This window comes from Ixodes scapularis, unplaced genomic scaffold, assembly GCF_016920785.2.
Source record: "Ixodes scapularis isolate PalLabHiFi unplaced genomic scaffold, ASM1692078v2 PGA_scaffold5__190_contigs__length_132052651, whole genome shotgun sequence".
Lineage (NCBI taxonomy): Eukaryota > Metazoa > Arthropoda > Arachnida > Ixodida > Ixodidae > Ixodes > Ixodes scapularis.
This window is the reverse complement of record NW_024609880.1, coordinates 46,977,164-47,003,811: the sequence shown is the minus strand read 5'-3', so window position 1 is coordinate 47,003,811 and position 26,648 is coordinate 46,977,164. Positions and strand designations below refer to the sequence as shown.

At 49.7% G+C, this 26,648-nt stretch overlaps 1 protein-coding gene across 1 annotated transcript in view; it reads right to left on the bottom strand.

Annotated features, from left to right (window-relative positions):
- Positions 1–19,499, bottom strand: part of LOC8035932 (apoptosis regulator Bcl-2) — an 89,464-nt gene extending 69,965 nt beyond the window's left edge. Inside the window, exon 1 of the mRNA XM_029975400.3 lies at positions 18,620–19,499. Within this exon, the coding sequence (XP_029831260.1) occupies positions 18,620–19,051 (432 nt within the window). The 5' untranslated portion in view covers positions 19,052–19,499. The remainder of the gene's footprint in view (positions 1–18,619) is intronic.
- Between the last annotated feature and the right edge of the window lie 7,149 nt (positions 19,500–26,648).

Genomic DNA, 26,648 nt, shown 5'->3' with positions numbered 1-26,648 from the left:
CTATCTCGGAATCCCTCTTTCTCTAGCAATCCCAACAATCTGACTCAGAAAAAAAAAAAAAAAGGCACGTTTTGATAGCTTTTTGAGTCTCAGCGGTTAAATATAGGTTACCACCAGAAACGACACTACAAAACGCTCGACATCAGTCGAAAGAAGTCAAACAAACGTGAAAACGCTATACCGCTGAATTAAAAGCAACCCCAAATCTTCTCTCGCAAGCAGCGGTCAAAAACAAACCTCTAAAAAGCGAGAAAAAAATGAAACCATTTTCCAAACAAAAGTTAAACTAAAGATACAAAAAAAAAAAAAAGAAACGGACGACGTTGTTATTTATTTATTTTTTTTTTTCGCCACACTGCAAGAGAGAAGTCGCGATGCTGCCCGCTGCCCTTATGTCCTGTCAGAACAAGTAACGTCGCATCACGTAATACTCGCACAAATGCGCACGCACGAACGAAATAAAATAAACAAAAACAGCAACACTCGGTGCAACGAGAAACCATCGCCACAACAGATGCACGAGGAGGCAACCTTAACTCATCAAGCAGTCAAAAGAATCCGCAACCGCGTGGAACCGAGACAATGCAAGAAAAATATCGTTCCAGCTCTCGGTTCGTTCACGAACGGTTCCCCCAGCACACCACCATCAACGGCCGCTTCCCTCTCCCTCCGACGGTTGTATACGCTCCAAGCACTAATTCCTAACGAGCGGCGAAAGTACCGAAACAATGGACGGAGGTCCTCCATTCCCATGAACGAGCGCAGGAGGACGACGCGAACCGCCATCCTAAGACAAAAGGCAGGCAGGCAGCCACACGCACAGGGAAAGAAAAGCCTTTAACGCACAAAAACACAAACTCTTCAAGAAACCAAAAAGACATTTCAACGAGTCTCCCAGTGAAAACAACAACGAGGTCAGTTAAAAAGTATACAAAAAGAAACCAATGTGAAAAAAAAAAAAAGAAGAGGCCAAATGATGTCGCCAGCTGCCTCGCTTCAAGGAGACGTGAGGAGGGCTCTCGCTCTCCCTCGTCTTGGGCCATTTAAGACAGACAATAAGAAATGGAGAGGAGGATGGGAGCCACGGGGGAGAAAGGTCCTTATTAGCCCTATTAAAAATACAACGATAAAACGAAACACAAAATAAGGGGGGGGGGGGGGGGGGGGTCGAGGAAGAGAGACAAAGAAAACGTAGACTGGAATAACAACAGTGCACGCACGTCGCTCCACTGCACCAGGGTGTGCGTGCGTAAAGGTCCGACCGTGCCGAGCGTAAGAAAAGGACCCCCCTCTGCCCAATTTAGAGACGGGACCGTCCATTCACAACAACAGCCGCGGAAGGCCACTCACTGCGCGCGCTGCCGTGAATTGCGTTCGTCCGGTGGAATATTACGCGCCGTGCCATGGTGGCCTCCGAAATAATCGGCACGGCAGTCGGGGCCTAGGTCACACGGGACTACAACTGAATGAGATTTCGTAGTTGAGCCGCCTTCTCGAGCCTAGATTGCGTTGCGGAGCCAAACAACGCAACGCCGAGTCATCAGGACTGCTGGCGAACGAAATATGCGTACTTTGCGCGACGCTGTTAGCGCGAACACGACTTCGGCGCTTTTTAGCATTTGACTTCTAAAAACTACCGGCGGGCATCGAACTCCACTATTTTTGGAAGTACCCTATACTGCCCTTTCCACTACTAGAGTAGCTTTGATTACAATTATTCAATACCGAGAGAAAAAACCGAAAACCGGCGACTGACAGATTGGAAGTTGGTTGTTTCTACTTGGGGCTGAAACGAGACACCTTACATTAAAAAACGAATCTAGACTACCGTAGCGCTACCTCCCAATTTTCCGAGTCCAAATTTGCTTTTGCTGATAATACAACTGGCACAAACTCTGTACTGCTTAAACTAAAATAACCGGCGGAACCCACAGTTCACACCATGACAAGCGGACCCACGTACGTTAAGGTGAGCGTCGAATATACGACATCGTATGGAACTACTATTCTCGGATGTTGCCAACTTTTCACGAACATTCAATTCGCCTTCTGGGAAGATTTCCTTCCATACATACGGTACAAATTACCACCTCACCGAACGAACAATCGGCTAGATGACACGCGTTCACGAACCAGCGAACGAGCCCAAAAGAAAGACAACCATCACCAAAACAGCGCGAAAGCGAGCAGCCGGAGACCGTCCACGCGAAGACACCGCGCCACCCGAGCCGAGTCTGCTTCCTTCGCACGCGTTCCCTAATTCGATTTGGGGGCGCGGGATATCCTCGTCCGCTTTTCCACGCGCGCTCTCTCGCCATTCGCGAGAGCCGAAGGGGAACAGGCACGCAGAGCAGCGAACGAGCCTGAGCACATCGTCTTCGTCGCCTCCGAGCAACGGAGACGACGACCGTATCGACGGGCTCTCCCTCCTGCGGATCGCAACGTGGCCAAATGAAAAGGCCGGCGCGCATAATGAATGAGAGAGACGGCGGGGAAAGGACCGACTCGACGAGAATGCCGGCATCGGCGGCGCTGCCGACGTGTAATAAATAGCTTCGTATCGAGGCTATAATCGCCCTCTGCACGGCGCCATCTTTGTCAACTGGGCTGAGCACATGCATTAGCTCCCTTCTGCGAAATCTTAGACGAATCCAAGTGACTTGATATTTTTCGCTCGAGCGATAAGCGCTGGAGAGGTGGGTACGCTCGCTAAGAGACTGATCGTACGGTTCAGGCTTTCATCGAATGCCTCCGCGTCGACGGGCAGCTTCGTCGACAACAGGAAGGTTGTGGACGGTTTGGCCGAACAACAACGCGGACGGCTGTCTCCTCCGCGCAACTTCCAATACGAATCGAGGAGTATATCTCACGGACGAGTTTCGGGAAGCAGCCATCGACGCGACGCTTGACGAACAATCGCGCCGTAATTTAACGTGGCACGCACAACGCCCCGCCCGGCTCTTCGTTCGCGCTACCACCGCCTTTGTTTGGGTCGAAGCCGGCGCTGTTCCATGTCGTCGTTTGTTCTCGCGTACCAGCCTTTGTTCTCTTTGAAGATCGGTTCCGCCGACGCCATTTCATGTCCCGTCAAGCACGGGCGGCCGCTTTCAGACGTCGCTGGATGCTTCGACCTTCGCCGGGCTGACTTTGCCGACAGAAAGGGGGGGGGGGGGGGGGGGGGGCCTTCCAGCAACGCAAGATCACGTTTGAATGGTAGCGTCCCTGATAACTGTTTAGCCAGGTTCAAACATGATTCGGCGGCACAGCGTCACGGAGACACGCGAGCCAATCCCACTCGGTCGAGACCGTGATGTCACGTAATTCGACAAAATGCTCATGTCACCAGAAGCTTCCCAGCAAAAAAAAAAAAAAAAAAAAAAAAAAAAAAAAAAAAAACCTGGCTAAAAAGCTTTTTTTTTTTTTTTTTGCTTAAAGAAAATGTTACAGGCGTCAATAATACTATTATTAGTTTGACGAAAATTAGGCATAGGTGATGCTCTCAGACGTTCACAATCCATCATTTTCTTTTCTTGACCCTGTAGAACGAACATGTAACTATACATAGCTCGCGAAAGCGTGCGACACCAAAACAAGCGGTTCACGAAGTACCCAGGCAACGCCGAAAGGCCAAGCAATGAAGTGACAAAAAAAAAAAAAAAATCAATACTTAAATTAAAAAACAAAAAAAAAAAAAAAAAAAGAGAAAAAAAAGCATTACAACAAAACAAAAATCCCGCCAAAGAACGCGGAAGCAGATGCAGCCTCCAGCAGCGCACGTCAGCCGGCCAATCGCCTCCTGGCAAACCCATGCACGTCGTTCCGTTGTGTCCCGTTTTGTCTATTTCCTTTCGTCCCGCGCGAGGAGTTGCATCGCTGGCCTCTTTTGTTTATCTTGGTTCCCCGTCAATCTCGCCTGACCGCTTTCGCACGCTCGCAACGGCGTCCTCTCCGAAAGAGCTCGGCCCGGACAAACGCAGATTCGCCGCCGTGCCGCTCCTCGAGCCAGGTTCGGTCAACGACGTCTTGACTTCCGTCGTGGCGGCTTCACAAAACCAACCGCCACTCCGAACGGTCACGGTCGCTCCGACGGGTTCGTGTCAGCTGAAAACTCTACAGGCAGGCGGACAAACTGTCTCGACTCCACCGAGGCATTCGAGAAAAGAGACTTCCTCATCCGACAATGCGTGCTACAAAAGCGTTCCCTGCACTGACGTGTTCTCGTAGAAGGTGACCGCATTCTCTCCCCATACTGTCATTACAATATTAAGAATGGCAGACATCGTTTACAAAAATCATTCCTTAAAAAAAAGGGGGGGAAGCGCAATAGGTTACGAATATTGATTAACGTAGAGACGTTCGCGAAGCACCACAGCGAATTGTAGATAGAGCCACGTCATCTTCTTTATTCGCTCCACCGGTTTTCTTATAGGGGTCGGCGATGATCTTCGCTGGCTGCCCAGTGCTGCCAAAACTGTGCAGCCTGGAGTCGCCAACAACGTCACGGAGCCGCTCCCAAATTTCAGACCGTGACATATGAAACAAGAAGGGCAGATAGACCAGACAAAAACACTACGTCTCTTCCTCCAGCACAACGTCGGCATTCTGCGCAGCACAGCGCCTTCGGAGAGTACGCTCTGTTCTTCCCTAAACTGACAGACAGTGCGGTGGAAGCTACGTGCTCGTTGGACCAGCCACACATCCATATTTCACCACGTGATCACGCTCTCGGGTGACGCGGGAAGGAGGAGGGTAGCACCACCTTTTTATTATTATTACTTCAAAGCGGGGGAGGATCCTTTTCTTTCTTTTTTTCGCTCCCTTCGCCGCAACGGATGAGCAACGGCGAGCCCACTTCCGGCCCGACGGGCGGGCGTCAAAGAGGGGCCCTACAGTCCCCCGCCGAGAGCGGGCCGTGGGGGTGGACATACTCTGTGTCACTAGTTACGTGCAGTACAGGCAAAGGCAAGACGAAAAAGGGCAAGCGCTGGAAAGGTTGGGGAGGAGTAGAGAAACGTCCTCTCCTCTCTGACGTTCCTAGTGCTCCCCTCGCACTTCATTGCCCTCTCCCGTCCCGCCTTCCAAGTGCTCGCCGGGAGTTGCCTTCCTTCGCCTGCACTGCACACAACTCCAAGCATGCACGGACAGAGGCGCAGCCACGCACGCGCAGGAACGAGAAGGGGAGGGATTGGAGGGGAAGGGCCACTCCTCGGGGGGTTCTGTGGGTCGTGTCAAATACTTTACTGTCGCGTCTTCCACGTTCATTCAACGAGAGAGCGCGCGGAGAGGAGGGTGCAGTGCAGCGCACACACATACGGACGCCAGACGCGCTGCTCTCCTTCCGTCGTCACCAGCCAAGGGATTGATTGATTGATGGACTGGTCCCCAGTATCGTGTCGATGGGCAGTTTCAGCGAGCCGAAGAATGCGGTACGCGAATGACGCAAGAGCAATCGAAAAGCCGGAAGAGGTCGATATACACGCTCACCAGTCACACGATACACACGGTAACGGAGGCACGACAAGTGTGTATACGAACGTACCACAAAGTAGGCCAGTCGGAAATTCAGAATTGATGCGAGTATACCCATTTAAATCATTTCCTGTTATAACGCATTCGGTCAGTTCTCAGCAAAGGGAACGAGCCATCTGGAGGTCGAATTAATGCGCCGTCATTGCCTAATCCAACTTGTAAGGGGCTGGGGAATGTTTATGGAGGGAAAATCGACCTAGCCGATTAGTTACTGAGAGACAGATCGAGGTGCTTGATTGGTCCATCCATACGTTACACATTTCTTCATTTGCCCATCACGTTGCAGTAAGCTCCCGCTTGTCTGTCCTCAAAAAGTAATTTCCCCGAAGTACGGGGTAGACCACTCATCTCAAAACGTTTTCACGGCACTTTTTCTCTCCAGCGATCCACACGATTCGCATCGACAATCCCAAACGAGGTATACACCTAAACGCGGCGGTCCCTTTATCTCTTCGCCAGTTCCTCGCCTTCCTCTCAAAAGTGTCTCGCCGCACGCTGGCGGCAGCCGACGCGAACCAAACACCGCGTGCTAAATGATACTCTTCGCTCGTCATGCCGACGGAGGGAAACCGAACACACAACTAAGTGCGTAAGCAAGCGCACACCGAGCCGGGGGAACACCGCTCGGAATCAGAAGAAACGGCCACCGTCGGGTCAGGCGGGTCTACAATTGCCGACAGGGCGGCGCCAGCGGCGTGCCAAAGGTCTCCAGCTGCAATCCGAAGAGGTAGAGAGGGCCGATCGCCTCCACAGACGAAAGGCTATGGAAGAGTGAATCTTGGGATAAAATAAAGCGACCACTCGGAAGCCGCGGACACGTACAGAGAGTCACGTGAAACGGAGGAGTCACGTAGCCAGCATCATAACCCGTGGCGTCACGGCGAGGCAAATCCCGAAACGTATTTCGGCGCTCAGAGACAACGCGGTCTCGAACGACTCGGTCACGACCGAGCGCTTCAGGATCGAAGGGTGATCGCCCTTCCACCAGCCCCTGCGGTGACACGTGGCTCGGTCCCAAACCTCGACGCAACCCCGACCGCAGCATGGGGCAGCAAGTGCCCAAGGACGGCCGCCTGAACTCATCAGTCACTCACACGACACCCGGGTGCAACCCGACCGAACTCAATCATAACTTCCATGCAACTACACAGAAACACACACAAAAAGCTCCCTTCAAATATATATATACATATATTTGTTTGTGTTTGTTACGTGGCTTTTCTCGGCTACAGCGTTCACACTTCGTTATCTCTGCCCGGTCCAGAGCGGCAGCCGCCCATGCACGAATCGAAATAGAACGGAACAGATAGAGCTGCGCGACGGTCAGCTGATGAAGCGTGCGTTAAAGAAAAGAAAAACTTAGTAGCAGCTCTTTCCTCCTCTCACGTTCATTTCCTCTCCGACCCCCCTTTCTATTTCCACCCACCCCGGAGTCACGCCCTTCGGAAGCGGCGCTCTTCCTGTTTCCGGTCTCCAGCCGGCACCCTCCTCTCCCTCCCCAGCTTCCCCAAGCCTAACGCCTAACCCCAGGTCGCTCCTCTACTCCTTCCTTCATAGACCTCTCGCACGAAATAAAAGAAAAACAGGCACCAATCCCGGCCCCCCAAAATGTGCCCACCTCATGAAGTCGTAGCAGTTAGAAAGTGTATACGTGAGGTGCTCGACATCAGTGGAGGTGGTGAGACTTGGAGAGCTCACACCTCTTGTACGCGAAGCTCCAGGGTACAAAGATTGACGCTACTACTTCCCGACGAGTAATCAGCCGTCTTCGCTGTAATATAACTACCAGACGCCCAATCACAACGAGAATGAGACAGGCAATCGGAGGAATGCTCTGTGCGAAGACTATATGGCGAGCAAGTCTCCCAAACACGTCTTTGGAGGGACAGGGCAATCAGAGGACGAGAGGAAACGCGCGATGACGATGCAGCCACGCGCGTGCAGTCATTGGTCGACATCCAGGAGAAACAAAAGCACGTGGGCGCATTTGACGGGTAAAGAAACGCACGAGGCGAGCAAAGAGCGGATGAACTTTGCCAGGCAGCAACAGCAAATGGAAGATCACGTACGACAAACACACAAACGACGATCAAGCGTGGTCACAACGCGCGCGGCTACCCACATCGCACAATGGCCGAAAAAGTTCCAGAACAAAGCCAAACAAAACGCACAGAGCAAAAAGCGCGGGAAGTGGTAAACAACCTCATATCCGCGGCAGCCCGACGAAAGAACAAAGGAATGGCAGCGGAAAGGGAAACAGTGGGGGCGGCGAAGAAGAAAAAACCGCCGGCTTTATGACCCAAGGAGCGCGTGCTCCACATCCTCAATCCATTCGTATCCATCTGGTATCACCCCCAAAAAAGCTGGATTCTGTGAGGGAAAGAAAAAAAAGAAACAAAAAACTTCCATAACCAATAGGGGAAATAAGAAAAAAAGAAGACCAGCGGTCACCGGAGAACTTTATAGTGCGGGGAACACAACAACGCACACACCCGAAGCTTTCCGCTGTTCTCTGAGGATGCCGGCATTTCTCTTACTCCGTTCGCTGCGAAGGCTGACAATGCGGTGGAAGCTACGTGCTGGTTGGTCCAGTCGTACGGTTACCTTTCACCACGTGATCACGCGCTTTCGCCTGCAGCCACGCGCAGAGAGCGGCGTCAGGTGATGAAAAGGGAGGCGGCTGATTGGTCCGGCGAGCTGCCCCCGGACTGTCAGCTCCGTGGTGAACGAAGTATAACGACATCCGAAGCCAAGAAAAAGGAAGGAAGGACGAGGTACAATATAAACACATACACACAAAAAAGAGGGAAGACGGGGAAGGACGTGCCTCGCTTCCCCTAGTCGTCTCCCTATACAGGGAGAAGAAGCGCGGCCTGCATTTGCATCCCGGAGGAAGACGGCGGCGTTATGCAAATGACGCTTCCACTTAGCGCTCATGATTAAACAACAAGCGACCCCCTCCTAAACGCGACGCGCGCTTCCAAGAGGCATAAAGTCAGCCCCAAAAATATGACGAAAAAAATAAAACACGATCAACGAGGAAAAACAAATGGGAGGACCATCTCGTAAATCAGTACTTGGATGGGGGAAACAAGAGAGTAAAGAAGAGAACGCGAATTACATATGCACCAGAGCGAGTAGTGAAAAAAATAATTTGGGAAGAGGGGATTTGGAACCCGGAAACTAGACACTGCGTAATGCAAATCAACGCAGGAGGCTGGGGGATTCGCTCCTGCCAACTACGAGGGAGAAAAAATATACAAGACGATGAGTCGCCGAAGAAAGACGAGAACGATGGTGACGACAGCTTCGCTTCGTGATTTACGGCTACTCTCCCGCTGAGATGATCACAGTCAAAATCGGACTAGTGTCATCTGTCTCTCCACGAGGAACATTCCCGCTTGTTCGATCTAAAGCTAGTTTGGCTCATTCTAAATACAGGAGAGCGATTGCAGTCGTCGCTCGCTTACAGTGATAGGGAACTGCCAGATTCCAAATGTTAGGCAGGAAGCAAGAACCACGCGAGTTTTGAACGGGCAGTAGCCACAGATCGAACCGCACCTGCCAAAAACCGTTAACCAGAACCCGGGAGCCGAGAAAACAAAAATCGAACGGTAGCAGTTTTCAAATCGCAGAAATCCCATACGGTCCGATGAATAGCCATGAAGAGCGAAACACCCTGACCAGACTCGCGATAGACGTACAGAAACGCCGGTAGGAGCCCACAGTATTTCACAGGGAAGCCCCAAACTCCAGACTCATCAAACCTCATATTCCGTTCGTCGCGCCTCCCGAACCACGACGCAACGAAGGGTCCAACGAGCATTTCTGACCGGCCTCGGGTACAACCACACCAGATCCACCTTTATAACCGCAACCGAACACCCCCAAATAGTGCGCTCCGTTTCCCACCGCCGCGACCGACCACCACCACCCCTTTCCTCTGACGACCACGGTGGAGACACACCCCCTCCTCCTCCCACGCAACGTCGTGCGCAGATTAGCGGGCTCTGGATATCAACCACCCTCGTTGACAGCGCGTCCAGGCGCAGTCTTGCGCGTGCGCGATATACCCCCCTCTCGGGTAGCACCCCTGGGAATTCGGCAGCGTCATCCTGGGAACCCAGTCGACGCAGCATTCTCAAACCATTAGGGAGAGGGAGGCCCACATGCTTCCGCCGCCGCCACTTCGGCTCCTCTGTCTTCTAGATCTTTCACTTCATTTTCCGGGGGTTTGTGTATGTCTAGAGCCCAGTCACCAGATGCCTCCAGTAAACGGACAAGTAAGCGCAGGTTCCACGGTAGCGGAGATTACAAACCCCACCCCGGGGGGGGGCATAATAAGCGACGGCCTGCGTTTGCTTAGCTCTCAGTGACATAGGCAGTTTGACTCACGCTAAACCACAAAGTTAAAACGGGCCAAACGTATTTGAAGGAGCAGCGAAAGGATAAACATAACCCAGATATATTTCGTCCAAATAAATAATTAGAGTGGTAAAAACAGAAAAAGTCTACCTGTACTTCGTCTCACCTTAGCATGGACTTAGCCACTGGATCCTGGGAAAGTAGCGCCATAGCCATCCCTACCTGCTAGCCGGACACAAACAAATGCTAACATACAGACAACCAAAACCACGCAAGGCGATTGGCTAATCTGTCTACGTTGCCATGGAAATCGCCATCTCGGTCCATTCAAATCTTCGAAGCTTCCAGAGGGTCGTTCTAAACCAGTCGTGCCAAGCTCACCATGGGCATAGTCTCCTCTACATTTACAAAACCTGGCAGTTCGACGACAGAGCCGTAGAGTTCCCGGTCGCAGATTTGGAGCGCGAGGATCTGGTAGCACAGAGCATCAAAAAGCCATTTCTCGGGGAACCTGGACGTCAGCGCACAGCTTTTGGAGCGGCGAGGACCCGAGACGCACTTGTTCGCTCGGGAGAAGTGTGTTTCGGGGCTTTCGGTGTCTCGCCGCAGCGGGGTGCCAGTCACGTGGCTCTCTCATCCGTTTCCCGTGGCGATCTGCTGCCAGGCTTTGTCTGTATATAGGAGGCTATATCATGGAGCATGATCATACTGGAAGCGTTCCTCGCCAATATGAGCGTCTTTGGCACTGTGTATCCAACCAACTTATCAATCACGCCCATCTCCTTAGATCTCTTACTATTATCATATTGTTGTTCTTGCGTATTTTAAAAGAGCAAACTCATTTTGCAGTGCCTCCAAGCACCGACACCGCATGTGGTGAGTATGAAGGTGTTCGTATGCTACGCCGGTGTGTGGATAGCACAATCTCGGTATACAAGAAACGTCACCTGCGAATTTAGATCGACTAACCAAGAGCGGAGAGGTCAAGAAGAAATTGCTCATTTCACGGACCAAAATGGCGACCATATGGGGAGCTTGGCGCTACTTTCCCAGGATCCAGTGACTTTAGCACGGACTGATTGCGAAGGCTATGCAAGCGCGAGCAAGTAGCCTTGGCTGCCTTAACTGGAGCACTCGCTGCACGAGCGCTCGTGCAGGCGTTTCTTCCAAAGCAACTAGCTCGCGATTTTAGCAGGCGCGACTAACAGTAGTCCATACAAAGGTGAGACGAAATATGGCAAATATATATAACAGTGAATAATAATAATAATAAATTACTCGCAGTACGCTGCACGCGTTAAACACATATGATGCTTCACCAGATCCTTTCAAAGCTTCCCAAAACGTGCTCTATAGATATACGTATAGTGCCAGTCAACTCGCCCGCACTCGACGCGAAGGAGAGGGAGGGCATTAGGGGCCCATGCCAACGAAAGAATAGCGCGATCCTCACGTACTACACGCAACTTGTCAGAAAGGAACTGAGCCGGTGACCGTACATTAGCGTACTGTTTCAGAGCCATTCCTATTTCTACACTGAACTTTGCTTAGTCGATGGTGCTAAATTCGTGAAGGAAAATAAAATTTAAAAAGAGAAGCACGCTCCTTACACATCCAGGTTTAACCTCAAGAGAACTAGATCTCGACGAGAGGTTCACATCTCGCCTATACAGGTGTCCGGTTTCCTCGAAATCAGCTCTGAAAGAAACAGACTGCCAGACCTGGAAATAAATGCCTTCGCTATCATACATCTTTCTGCCAGCATAACGCCACCCTGCCCGCACCGTGACCTCGAGTTTCGGTCTCATCGCAAGCTACGGGGAAAGTGGGACAGGTTCGACTTTTTGGAACTTCTAACGCGAAGTTTAACACAGGTTCGACTATGTTCAACTTTCGCACGCAAACCCAAACATAAAAAAAAAAAAAAAAAAAAAATTACGTCATCTGGCGGAAGAAAAGTGCAGTATTTGTTTGGTGCATTGCTTATTTGTTTCGTATTAATAAATTATCGGTAATCATATTATAATTTAAGCATAACCTTCAAAAACTCTTAGCCCCCCCCCCCCCCCTATTTTTTTTAATTTTTAGAAGTCGGGCAGCACTGTCCATAAGTCGAACTTGGTCGAATTGTGCACAGAGTTCGAAGCTTCGCCGAACCAGTGGAACCTCAGGTTCGTCGAAAGTTCGCCACGTCCCTAAATGAGACGCCGCGTGCCTCTTCCCCCAGTCCCCATTTTCCTAACGTAACCTTATCCGCATTGTCAGACACGAGGACAGCGCAAGTGCGTCCTGCGTCTTCAGCCGTTAACATCATTAGGGCGGTAATCATCATTATCATTAGGCACCGCGAGAGGAAGGGGGAGAAACTCGGAAATCGGTAGAGTTGCGGTGACGCCGCGGTTCCATTCTTCCCCAAATTCCGAAAAGAAGACGCGTCAATCCCGGCCGAGTAGCGGACGCTAGGGACTTGCGAAATGAATATGAGGGAAGGAAACGCGAAGAAAATCCACGCGCGCTTCAACCACTTATGATTACTGCCGAGGGTACATAAAATAAACGAGTAAATAAACAGCTCCCGCGAACAACGCAACTGTCTGCTCCCGGACCGCGTTCACATGGCGCCTAGAAATCCCGTGACACGGCAGTACAGCTTAAAGTATACGACGACTTATTCGGCGTCAAGTAGACCTTAGATTTTTGGAGCGAATTTATAAAAAAATAAATAAAAAGGAAGACGTCACACTGTGCTTTTTATCAGCGACGTTCCATAGTTATAGAACGAGAACGACAAGGCGTCTCTTTCGAATGCTCGGCCTCCAACACGCACTCCTTTCCCTCCGTCATGCTTTGGCTGCGCGTGCACGCTCGAAGCCCGCGACACGCCGAAGCGCTATCGAAGGTTGAAATGAAAGCTCGCGCTGGAGGCGGGACTGCTGAAAGACCTCCGTGCCGTTCTCATGCTGTCAGTGATAATAGCTGATTCGCGTTCACAAATTAATTAGACGTAATAGCTTTCGCTATATAAAAAAAGAATCACCCGTTTGAAACAGTGCAAAAAACATGGTAAGCTAATAACCCCCCGCAATTAAACGAAAGAAAATCGTCAGTGAAACGTCAGGTAAAGCCAACAAGGACACGATGCTGGAGTGAAAAGCGGCACCTCAAACTAATCCCGCAAAATTGCAGCAGCAGCAACGCCGCGATAGGCATCAATGCGCAGTCACCTTCAGTGCCGTCGCCAACAAACCAAAAGGACATCGACAACCGCCACAACAACGACTCTGCCGCGCACTGACCGCACCGCAAACGCACGCCAGATTCAACTCAGCCGCCTCACTGCTGCCAAATTGGGGAGACAAAAAAAAAAAAAAAAAAGAACCATCCGCATCCGACACAACATGGCAGCAATCAACGCCGCATTTGCATACGGGAGCCGCTCCGAGGCACCGCAGGAAAACAAGAAAGACAGAAAACGGAACTTTCGTGTCGTCGCCACCGCTTCCGGCTTTTCACACGGGCAACGGCACCGTGTGAACGGGGGCCACCGCCATATGTGCGGCCACGAGCACGCGGTGTGTATACCTCAAATCGTCGCTGATAGCGCGTGCCTAGTAACAGGCACCCCACCCCGTGTTACAAGCACCGTGTTTATTCCTTCTTTTACCTGGCCTAGGTAAGCAGCAGCAGAGTGACCGCTCATTCACACTGGAAGCGAATCCGCGTTCGCGAAGCGGTTCGGAACGCAGTTGTATAAAAATCCAGTACAAATGCACGCGCACTCGATGACATCAAGTGCGCGTGCAATTGTACTGTATCTTTATACAACCGCGTTCGCAACCGCTTTGCGAACGCGGATCCGCTTCCAGTGTGAATGAGCGGTGAGAGACGCGAGGAAACACGACATCGTCGTTGACGGTCGGTCACGCTAACACCGCTACGATGATCCGGAACGGACGCTACGTGCAATCCCAGCCGATCCTGTGAACGTATCACAGGTATCAACGCTGGAAACTCACGTGCAGTCGTTTAACCTCCCTACGGCTCGCCAAAGCGCAGCAGGTATACCAAGGCCTTTCGAAGCTGCCGGCGGGCGCGTTTCGCCAAGTCCGTTGTGCCGCGATATCGCTAAATTATCGCTTTAAATGCCCGCTACCGCTAACCAAATCAGTGTTCAGTGCCGACAACTCGAGTCACGCTTGGATGAGTTTCCCCTGGCTTCCGGGCATTTCACGGCCCCCTTATGTATATCCTTTCCCGCTGAACGTAGAGCCCCACCCTGCATCATTATTATGAGGCGAACTTAACCGAGTAATCAACTCAACCGAAGAAAACAACAAGAGACAAAGCTGTGCAGTAGAGGACGAGGAGAAACAAGACGAAATATTCACTCGTGCTGTTACGACGAAGTGTCTTGCAGGCACAACACGCGAGCGCATAAATAAATAAATATATATTTTTTAGCCTCTACTACAGTAAACAGAAGTTAATATCAGTATCGCCAATGATACGTGCTTAGTAAGTGCTTAAAGCACCGAGTTACCCAAACATGTTCTGCTGTTGCCAAGCCTCTCAAGCAGTATACTCGTGCCCATGAGACGCGCTCAGTCTCTCCCATATGACAACAGACTGAGCACGACGCGAAACTTCACAGAAAATAACATTTTGTTTTCCCATATGCGGAGTCATTGTCACGCGCCGGTACTCTGGCCAAGGCAACGACCGACGCAAACACCACAAAAATCGCTATATTTGTGAGTAAACAATCAAGCGTTGGATACACAAACATAGCGCCCTCAGAAAGGCCACCAAAAACCACCTGCGCGAGTTCAAAAAGTTTCCGACTCTGTGCAGGGGCCCTGTGTGTAAGTTGAACGACCCGTCAAAAGAAGGGAGGCGGGGAGAGTGTGCCCTCCTGTCAGGGAACCGCGGAGAAGCAGCTGTTACGTGGTCATGTACACCTCCAAGACACTGCCAGAGCCGCACGCAGCCAGCAGCAACACGCGAGGTAATGCGTGATGCAAACACAAACCAACATAAACAATGATTTTTATTTCTTTTTTTTTTTTTTCGGGACAAAAATAGAGACAGTCCCAAAAGGCAGATGGAGATGAGTGTCCGCATGCTCCTTCTTTCACTCCGAAATGAAACAATGGAGCTCATCACTTATGCAATAATGTATTGCTACAGAAATGTATACAAACGATTGGAGGATTGTAACATTGTAAACAAGAAACGACGCGGTGGGCGGTTACAAATAAAGTAGACGCTGTGTTGTCGTTTCCATGTTTCTTTTTTTTTTCAAACACGTCGAATAGCTTTGTTTAGGGCATCCATTTCCACGATTTCGTTGCAGAGAGTAAATAGGGAGCCCGACGCAGCAACCCTACATAAAGCTCTCAAGACTCTAATAATAACGGTCTGGCGAGGTCTTAGATCTAAGTCCACGTTGAGAGTTAACTCGGCAAGATCATCTTCATCCCTGTTTCTGCGTAATTACGAGCTTCTTCGCGTCAATGGAAATAAGAGATGGCATAACGAAGAGTACAACAACGTAAACCAGTGTGAAGACTCGATTTATAGGTCAGAACCAACATTATCACAGAAAAGTCGTAAGGTACCCCGGCGGATACTACTGTAAATAATCTCGGATAGCTTACTGGAAGCTCTAAATCATCAAAACTAAGGAGGTGCCTTATTACGAATGGACGAATTTCATATCTGGGTTTCATTGAGGGAGAAATGGCTAGCGCACTGCGATATCCGGACGTTTGGCGATAACATGTCGCCCATCAAATAACCAGCGTCATGACTGGTCGTGACCAAGTTTCAAACGTACTACAAAAGCTCAACTAGCCCCCGCAGATTTCGTGCCGATCAAGGCAGCTGCTAAAGACCATTCCAATAATAGCCTTCTGCGCGCTGCGATCTTCGTCTGCTAAGCTGTGAAAAACGTTCAGGGCATGCGCAGCAGGAATATCAAACGCCGCGCGCGTGCGGCCACGTCGCAGTGACTCGGCCAATCTTGCCAGAGCGATTAGCGCTGGGAAGGTGAATAGTAGTCGAACAACACTTTTCACAAATACGCACGCATCGACCGCCACGTTGTTTGCAAACAAGTCAGCGTTCGTCCACACCGGGATGGGGCACCACCGTGCCTGCGCCGTGCCGACAGCGCCACCGAAGCGGACGCGTGTTGGCGTTAGCGCCGCGCTTCCTTCCCGCCGTACCGTGAACGACTCAGCAGCGATACAATTCGGAATTAAGCACCCATGCGCTGTCCTCGTGCACAGATTGGAATAAACAGCCGCAAGCATGCATGCATGTCGGAGCGTGCTTGCTCTTGCACCACGATCGGTCAAGGCTGACTATGGCACACTCCTATCGTCGGCTCAGCATATACAAAGTCCGGCTGATTCAAGACCCTGCGTGTTATCGCGGCGTGGGGAAACGGTCCAAGACTCAGCAACAAAACCACCAACACCCGCAGCAAAAAAAAAAAAAAAAATGAAAAAAAGAAAAAGTTAAAGTTGTTGTTTACGCAAAAAGTGCCGAGTCAGTGGGTTAAAAACGCATGCGAAGCGTCTGTTTCGTATTGCGCAACTAAGTGATAACCGAGCACGCCGGGAGCTCGAAATGGCAGCTCGAAAACAACGATTCGAACGGAATGAACCCGCGCCGAAACAAGAAACGAACTTGTCTAAACCACGAAACTACAGCACTACACTTGGCGTCAACTATTTTGTGCAACGTTGACATCAGTGTAATTGGCTCACGAAGGTAAGCGAAACGGAGACAAATAAAAATGCAAATCAAAAGGCTGTACTAGACGGCCGCGTACAATAAATTAATGACCACTTCACGACTGAAAAAAAATCTAGCGCAGTTGTCAGGAGAGAGCACTCGAAGAAGCAAGCAGCCATAGAAAAACAAAACATGGCAGGATGTCGAGTTGGCGCTGCCTACAGATAATGAAACTGGCAACACCTCTTTCGTTCGCAATAGGCCCCCAGAATCAACTGCGTTCGGACTCGAATCTGAGCGAACGAGCAGATTTTGGCAAGCGACAGATCCCGACTGTTTTGAAACAATATTTCAATAAATTGACGCAGCATTTTCTTTTTTTCATTTACGAAAGTGCAGGTGGGCATGCTCGGATAACGAAGAGAAGTCGCAGTTTAGTGTTCCGCTTTAGCAAAGTCCGCACGAACAAACGAAAAAAAAACAACAAAAAAACGAACACACGTACAAAAATAACATGTGCCAGAGTGGGTTGGCTAAAAACAAACCACCAGCGCAATTTTGATCAGCTCGATTCCCAATCGAGCGAGTTCACCTAGTTCATCGCGTGGTCACTTGTACTTTGGTTAGACATGCGCGCTTGTCGGATAGATGGATCGATAGTGGATCTTTTCAGAATGAGATGTCTAAACTTGGATAAATTGAAAAATACCACACCGTCACTGACTGTGTGCAACCATATCAAACTGACCATAGCCGTGAACAGATACAGCTTCTCTTTTCCTCGACCACCCCAAACACCTACAGAAACAGAAATTAGTCTTAAATGTCCCGTATATTTGGCCGCTTTTTTTCCTTGTGCCACATAGTCACCATCTAGCCCAGCGATCTAATATTTTAAAGTAAAACGAACTTGCGCATTCATTCTACATTTCCCCGTAGACACCCCGGTGTGTAAGTTCCACTATAACAGCCAGAGCCGTGCTTTCGTTTTGATGCAAAAGAACCGAGTATCGAAGTTCACCTATCCGAAACTAAGGAACATCCTATTATCAGCATGAATAAGTACTGACACGTGCCTCCGTAATGGCGATAACGCGAACTTTTTTTTTTTTTCTTATGTTTCTAAATTGTCTACGGATGGCCGTGCAGCCAGTAAACAAGCTTCAAAGAAGCGTAAGTTTTGTTGCGAGCAACGCTACGCAGGCCCGCGCGGTTACTACGCAGCGGAGCTGAGTCCCCGCATGCGGCTCGCTCTCCAAGCTCGTGCCAAAGCTAGATCCTGATCGCGGCCCCAGAATTACCATTAAGCCGGCGGCATCGCTGGCTAATCGACCCATTTCCCAGCAACTGGTTTGCTCACGGACGCCACGGCGAGAAACTGGGCAAATCGCAAGGCCGTGCCGACGAAGCAACGCGAGCTCGAAGACGCCGCTCGCCAAACCAAGCGCTCATGCACCGCAAAACGGCGGAGCTCCAGAAGAAAAATACACGGGCGACCTTCAGTACAGGATACAGTCCACGGTTGAACGTTACTTTTAGTTCGAATCCTGCCACGTTTTTAGTCTCTAGGAATGAATGAACCGGAAGGTACAACGAGATGCACGCTACATTCGGCTGTTTTGATTTTTTCCAAAGGTTTCGGCTCGATCAGCGTCCTCGCGGCGTCACAACCGCTTCGACGAGTAGACCGTGCCCCGCTCTTTGGAGCTTGCGGGGGTTCGGCGTCCGCCCAGACCTCGGTATGCGAGCAAACTGGGGCCGGCTTGAGGGAGTGGGGGGAGTTCGCGTCCCCGAGATAAGCCGAGCGAGCCGGAAGCGGCGGCAGCGAGCGACACGACAGCCCCCCATTGAGGGGGAGCGAGACCGTTGGACGCGGCAGCAGAAACTGGCTCAATGAAAAACGCCGGCCGCCACGCCGAAACCCGGCGTCGTGGAAGGCGGCGCTCGCGCGCGGGGAAGGAATGCGGGTAGGAGGATCGCTTACCCATCCTCCGTGGTCCTGTATCCAGGGCAGAAGCCTCGTGCACACGTAAGAAGACAACCAGGACGCAATGCCGTCCACCAGGTCGGACCAGTTCTTCTCGACGCAGTGCGCGGACAGCTCGAAGCTGAAAGCGAAGGCGCCCACCACTCGGGACCAGGTAATCCCCTCGCTGAAAAGCTCGTTGAGCACGTCCAGGAAGGCGGTCTGGGCGACCGAGGGAGTGAGGTCGAGCCGGCCGCACATCTGGACGAACTCGTCGCGGTACTTGGCCAGGAATTCGTCGCCCAGCGTTCGGAGAACGAGGACCACTTTGCTGGGCCGGGGCAATGGCGGGCATGTAGTCCACTGCAGGTCCCGCCGGTTGAGCTGGTAGCGCAGGAAGTCGTTCACCATCTCGGAAACCTGCGTCTTGTCGGTCTCGTTGACGGCCATGGTGGCGACGCCGGCGGCTTTCCAGGCACGGGGTCAGCAAAACAAGGGCAGCTCTACGCTGGCTCGCGATCTCGCTCCCTGCTCACCGGCTCTACCGCTCGATGACTGGCCGCCGGCTTTCCTCTTCCCCTCGGCACCGGCCGTCCGCTCCTGCTAGCTGCTGCCGCTGCTCGCCGCCGCTGTCAATGCCGAAATGCGGGCGCCGCCGCACTGGTGCCATCCAGTGGGCCGCTATCGCACTACGTCTCGCAGCAGCAGCAGCCATTTTTCTCTACGGCGAAAGCGTTCCTCGTAGTTCGCCGGCTCGACTGCATTCTTCTGAAGTATTTTAAGCACCGAAAACTATTTCCGAAAAAAAAAAAAAAAAGAGAAGGAGAAGATATTGGGACACAAAAGGACGGTAGACAATGAAGGGGTGGTCACTTGCACTTACGTGCACTGGCGGAGTGGTAATGAATACATTTGCAATAAATAAATTTGGTAAATATGTAAAAAGTTCAATAAAATTTAGAAACTTGGTTCTAGTGCATTCTATATATTACAAATTATATTAATAGCTAATATTGTGGTATGTATTTGTCATACAGTTATTATAATGTACGTATAGGTGACATTCACTTGACGTCACTCGCTAGGTTCGCTGGCATCGCCCACCACGGTCGCCATCTTCGAGGTCTCTTGCTAGCGCAAATGCCATCTGGCCGGACCTTTTGAGCGTGGTTTAGCAGTATTTTACAACTTTAAAAGGTCTTTTTGACCGAAACTAGGGGTTATTCTTATACTTTGGTGCTTTTGAAGCGCCGTGGGAGTATTTTCTGTGTGCTTTAGTTCGTTTTTGTCGCTATCGGACTCGTTTACCGCGGCCGCGTTGCTCCGTCGGCTTCATGAAGCGCTCCGTGTCGCCCGCCGTGCCGACGGCGGTAGCTCTTGCAAGAACAAATTTTTCTACTTTGGTGCTTTTGTACCACGGTGTGATTTCTTTGTTTTCTTTTGCTAGTTTCTTTATTGTTTTTCTCTAGCGGATTTTTTGTACTACGGCCGTGCAACCGTGTTGCTCCATCGCCGCTGTGTCGTACATACGTCGTGCCTTCGGTATTCGTTCCTGTGCAGAAACATACCGTGCGGTTCACAGAGTGCGCAGCTTATGAAAAATGCGGCGTATTTTTCATTAGCCCAAGCGATTTAAAAACCGCATGTAAGCGATTTGGCGAGCGGGAAGACAAGCGACGGCGACCCGCTTCGCTGTCGCTCGTCTCGTCCCGTCGCTCGCCAAATTGCTTACATGCGGTTCAGTCTTTACACACGGTACTCGGCGGCAACAAGGAAAACGGCCCGCCCCCGAGATCAACTTTTCTTCTCTCTTCTGTTCAACGAAGCTTCAACGATATGAAATTAGCACACACTAGCAGCGGACGACCGCGTACCCAAGCCAGTCAAACCGCGACCTCGAAGATGGCGGATCGACGGTGGCGCTCCCTGGCAAAATCGAACCTGCACGCTCAGTGAATACCACCTATAGGTTCAACTGGCGCTAGTGTCTATGAGCCGAATTCAAGCAGACAGCAACCAGTCTACTTTTGCGGTGCTCCTGTGCATACCTATGGGAAAACAAGCGTGCATTTTGTCTCTTCGCCGGAAAATAACATGGAGTATTTTTGTTGTTTGGGTCGTACCGAATAGTATGTACCATTATAAACATTGTAAAAGCGCACTTGCTTTACTTTACGTTCTTTTTTTTTTTTTTTTCATCAATGGACTATGTTTAATTTCGCTATATTTCAAGTTCAAACTTCTGTTCCACAGCAGGTGTGTAAAAACGAGCTTATTTCTAAGCAAAATAACAATCGAAAGAAATATAGAGCATGTTCAGGGCTCGCCAGCGTTCCGGTGACGCTTATATATTGCTAATATGCCAGTCTTGTCACTACATAAAAATGACCCCGTCTTGCATCTTTACGAACAGTTAAAAACAACCAAAACGTAAAGAACAAAGTACGTGGGGTATGAAAGGCGTCTCTTTCTATTATTTTCTCTGCAGGGCAGTGTTTATCGGGCACTTGTTACAGGGACTCCAAAACCGGGGAAGGGGGGGGGGGGGGGCAGACCCCCCCTCCCCCCCCCCCTTTTAAGATTTTTCAGGATGGGGCTGGAGCCCCACCACTCCGAGTTCGAATAACCGCCAAGCTATTTATTCATATCTATTGTAATTCCTCTAGTCAGCGAGGCAGCGGAAGAAGCCGAATCAACGCCAAATAACCTTCTTCCGCTTTGCCCAACAAGGTAGACTGTCGGAGTGAAGTCAATGAAAAGGTTCGCTGAAAACTATGCTACAGTTCAGGAGACACTGAAAGAGTTACTACAAGGAGAATGTTCGATTGCAGACAACAGCAGGGCCACTTTTGAAGTGTTATGAGAGGCTTTCGAAAAGGTTTGAAACGCTGCTAGGAATAAACAGTTCTATACACCAACTCATGTTTGGAAGGATGGATGGATGAATACGGCTGAGCCCTTTGGATAGGGCGGTAGCTTACGCCACCTAGCCATTTTGTTTTACCATTTAAGCTTAGAATATTTAAATGTGAAATCTATATTCACTCCGCAGTGCAAAGAAAGTGAGGCTATGAAACCCCCTTGCCATCAGTGAATAAGAAAATACCTAGTTTTCTCTCGATTTCTGCCACCATTCACTTAATCTTTGCTTGGTAATCTCTACAGTCTTGAAATCCACTCTCCCTTTGCTGTCTCTAAAACCCAATGACTTTATTAAATCTATGTTGTCTTCGGTAGTCATAGGGTGAAGCCCTTTACAGTAGAGTATCAAGTGCTCAGCCGTCTCGTCCTCCTCTCCACAAGCAGTGCACACTGTATCCATTTCCTGGTACTTCACTCTGTATGTTCTGGTTCGCAGAACACCGGTTGGTTTACAAACCGGTTTGTTTACGCTCCGGTTTGTTTACAAACAAACCGGAGCGCCCCTAGCGGACGCCACTGGCGCCGCGCATGCGCGGTGGACGGTGGGCAAGGAGCTCGCCGCCGCCCATAAATAAACCATTGAGTTGCGTCGTTGTCGGCGTCGGTGTGAGTCCCCGTGCTCTTTTTCGCGTTGGAATTGTTGATTCAACATCCTCCTAACAATGTTTGACTACTTGAGCGGCTTCAGCAAAATTAACGAGGCTCGTTACACCGCAAAACTTTGCGTGAATAATGTGACATGCGGCGATTCATTTCACGTGGACGCCGCAGAATGGGCGCCAATGCCTGACTCCCATGATGAGATTCCTCTCGCTATTTTCAGTGGCGAAGTCGCTCGGGCTGCAAAAGCGTGGACCGTAGCTGAGATGGTGGACGTCGATACTAAAAACCGCAAGTAGAATCGGGCATTACAAGTCGGTGACGGCCACTGGTAACAATGATCAACATCTTCTTGTATCTACTGTTTACACTTAGCCTACTTACCCCAACCAACCTTCAAAAGTGTTTTGAGGCCTGCACTTACTTCTTATCGCAATTACCGGGTCAACGTTTGGTTTACGGGCCGCTGTCGTTTGAACGAGCCGACGACAAAAGCAGACAAGTTTATAAAGAGCAGACGACAGTTCAAACGGATGCACAAGGGAGCGCGGGCAAGCACCGCGTCCCGCGTCAACAAACCATTGGAATGTCACGTTGCCGGCGTCTGTGTGAGTCTGCATACTTCTTTTCGCGTTGGAATTGTCGATTTTACGTCCTCATAGCAATGTCTTACCACTTTAATCACCTGAGCGAAATTATCAAGGTTGGTTACGCCGCTAAACATTGCGTAAAATATTTGACGTGCGGCGATTCATTCGCGTGAACGCCGCAGAATGGACGCCAAAACCATGACGAGATTCTTCTAACTATTTTCGGTCGAAACGTCGTTCGTGCATGCTGCAAACGTGTAGAAGGCAGCGGTGATGATCGACGTCCATACTGAAAATCGGAAGCGGGAACAGACCAAGCGTAACAAGTCGGTGATGGCCACTGGTACCTATGATCAACATCTTGTATATATCTGCTGTTTACACCGAGCCAACTTAAGTCGTTTGAGGCCTGCAATTACATCTTATTGCAATCACCGGGTCAAAGTTTGGTCTGTGACGACTAAGGTGTCGTGCAAATCAGTTTAATTAAGTAAAGGAAAGGTTGCATGGTTGAACTAGGGTGCCTCAATGTCCTTAGTTGAACAGGTTGAACGTGAAGCCTCCCGAACATCGGGGTGGCGCGTGAATCTTCGATGATGCATCTCGCGATGCGGATGCTCTCATCACATCGCCCTTTTTTTGTTACAAGTTCATTCGTACAACTGGCTTGACTGTACGACCTGATCTTGCGGTGGTATGCGCCGGTTGGTTCTGCTCTGGTAGAGTTGTTCCACTTGAGGCCTTCGGGTCTTGTGTTGGGCTCGAAACGCATCTTCGTGGAATTTCCCATCTTGCTTGTGTTGGACGAATAAATGAAGTGTTGCGTCGATATTGACCACTTCTTGTTCGAACCCAGTATGACCTAGGCGTGGATGCACTCTTTACGATAACTCCGGGAGTCCAGTGGCTATTGTCTTCCCACATTCGAACTTTATCACCGGCTCTCATCCCAGGTGCTCCTTCGCATGCTGGTCAGCGTAATGTTTTTGCTTTTGTCGCTGGGCGGTCATTTTCTGTTGTACGTTCTCCACAATGTTGGGGAATAATAACGTTTCACTGAGTGGAATGGTGGTTCTTGTACGCCGACTGAACAGTCGCTGTGTTGGCGATCCCAATTCTCCATCGCGTGGAACATTCCGTAAGTTTAGGAGAGCTAGTTGTACATCAATTCCGTCTTCTGTACACTTCTTCAGTATGTTCTTGACAACTTGCACGACACGTTCAGCCAAGCCGTTGGATTTCGGATACTTCGGGCTGGAGGTAACGTGGTCAAATCCCCACTTGCTCTTGAAATCTTGGAATTCGCGTGCAACGAAGCATGCTCCGTTGTCAGATTCCAGAATTCTTGGGATGCTGTGAGTTAAAAACCATGATGACTTCACTTGATGAGGCATTTCGTAACTCACTGTAGTCAATGAAGCCAGAGTAGCTGTCCACGATGGCTATGTTTGTCTTCCCATTGAAGTCAAACAGGCCAATAGCAACCCTTTCCCATGGGAGCTTGGGCACTTCTTTCATCATCAGAGGTTCGCTCGGTGGTTTCTTCTGTTTGGACTGGCAGATGGGGCAGGAAAACACTAGGCGTTTGATATCTTCCGACATGCCCGGCCAGTAGATTGATTCTCGTGCTCGTTTCAGACAGCTAGAAATTCCCAGGTGTCCGTCATGAACCCGTTCCAAGACTCTCTTGCGCCATGTCTTTGGAATGACGATTCTGTCGCTTCGAAAGAGTAGTCCTTCGAACACAACGAGCTCATCCCGAATTGGCGAGAACAGCTTCATGGTCTCTGTCATCTTGTTGTCGTTTGGCCATCCATTCATGGTAGCTTGCAGTACGTCTTGCAATGAGTCATCATCTTGTAGGGATTCTTTGAACTCTTCTGGTGTACTTTGCGACATCGGGACGATTGCTAAGACTTCCATGTCTCGTGTGCAATCTTCGGCTGTCTCGGTTGGGCGACAATCTCGGCTAAGTAAATCTGCGATGACGAAATCTTTGCCCTTCTTGTAGCGGATTGGCGAGCGTAAGGTTGGATGTCGAAAAGTAGTCGCTGAAGTCGTGGAGGTGCCTGTCCTAGCGGCTTCTTGCTAAAGGTTTCCAGGGGTCGATGATCTGTTTCAATTTCCAGTTGTCTTCCGTAGATTCCAAATTAATTCCAAATTAATTCCAAATTACTGAAAAACACTAAATTACACTCAGCTCGTTTTTCGTTAATTATCTTCCAACAATCTTTGTCTTCCGGCGAGCTTCCTACAGATTGGAAAATTGGCAGAGTGGTCCCCATACAGAAATCGGGGGATCGAACTTCACCATCAAATTATCGTCCTATATCTCTAACCAGTGTCCCCTGCAAGCTACTTGAGCACATAATATATTCAAATGTCATGAAGCATTTCGAAAATAACCTCATCCTCTTTCCAAACCAACACGGGTTCAGACAATCATATTCTTGCGAAACGCAACTTGTACAACTTGTTCATGAAATACACAGTAACATCGATAATAACATACAGACAGACGCCATATTCATTGATTTTTCTAAAGCATTCGATAAGGTATCCCACAGTTTACTCATGCTCAAGATAAACCAACTTCACATTCATCCACTCGTAACATCATGGATGGGACAATTTTTAACCAATCGTACTCAGCATACTGTGATTAACAACCAGTCGTCAGCTTATTCTCCTGTATCATCCGGAGTCCCCCAGGGCAGTGTTCTCGGACCTCTGCTTTTTTTTTTTTACATTTGTAAATGACCTAGCAGATCGCATAACATCCTGTATTCGACTTTTTGCTGATGACTGCGTAATTTACCTATCTGTATCTAACCTGAACGATAACATAACCCTACAAGCTGACCTTAACCTAATAGCCGACTGGTGTAAACAGTGGAAAATGACAATTAACTTTTCTAAAACAAATCTCGTTTCCTTCACGCGTGCTCATAGTCCCCTCTCTTTCACTTACACCATGTGCAGCCAGGTAATTACCAAGTGTCCATCTTACAAATATCTGGGTGTTCACTTATCTGACGATCTCTCATGGAACACGCATATAACACACGTCCTGTCTAATGCTAACCGCTCTCTTGGCTATCTTCGACGGAATCTGAAACTAGCACCATCATCAGTTAAACAACTAGCCTACACTAGTGCCACTAAATAAGCTACGCTTCAGAGTAACGACACTTGGCCATATTGTGGCTTAAAATCATGGCTGCCAGTTATCTGAAGCTTTATCTGAAATCAGAAGAAACGCCTTTCGGTCCTCCACAAATGTTTAAACAGTTCGCGACAGAGCAAAATGAGCTTCCTAACACCGAATCTAATGCTGAGGAGGTCGCACTTTTGAATCATGACGATCGGCAGTTGCGTCTGTTCTGCACAAGCCCCAAAATGGCGGCGCCCACAACAATGTCGGGGAACGGAGTGCCGCTACTCTAAGCGCAGCTCATTTAGTGGCTCTAGCCTACACTACACTCGTAAGATCGCAACTTGAATACGCGTCATCCATCTGGTCCCCCTGGCAACATTCATAGATAATAAACATAGAGGCACTACAAAATCGTGCAATCAGATTCATTTTTCAGATTACTCACGAGACACCAGCATCACTTCTTTACGAATGAAAGCTAACCTTGATCTCCTCTCAACCAGAAGGAAATTATCTCGCCTGTCTCTTTTTCACAAGATTTACTATCATAACCATGACATCAAAACTTCACTATTATCCCCAGCCACTCGCATATTTCCTTGCATTGATAACGTCTGTAAAGTTCGTCTAATTTTCGCCTCGTTAGTTTCGTTTCGTAACTCCACCTTGCCATTCACAATAACGGACTGGAATAGCCTGCCTAACAGTATCGTGACCCCCAGACAGAATATAATACAATCATATCCCAACTGACCATCCATCTGCATTTGCACTAATA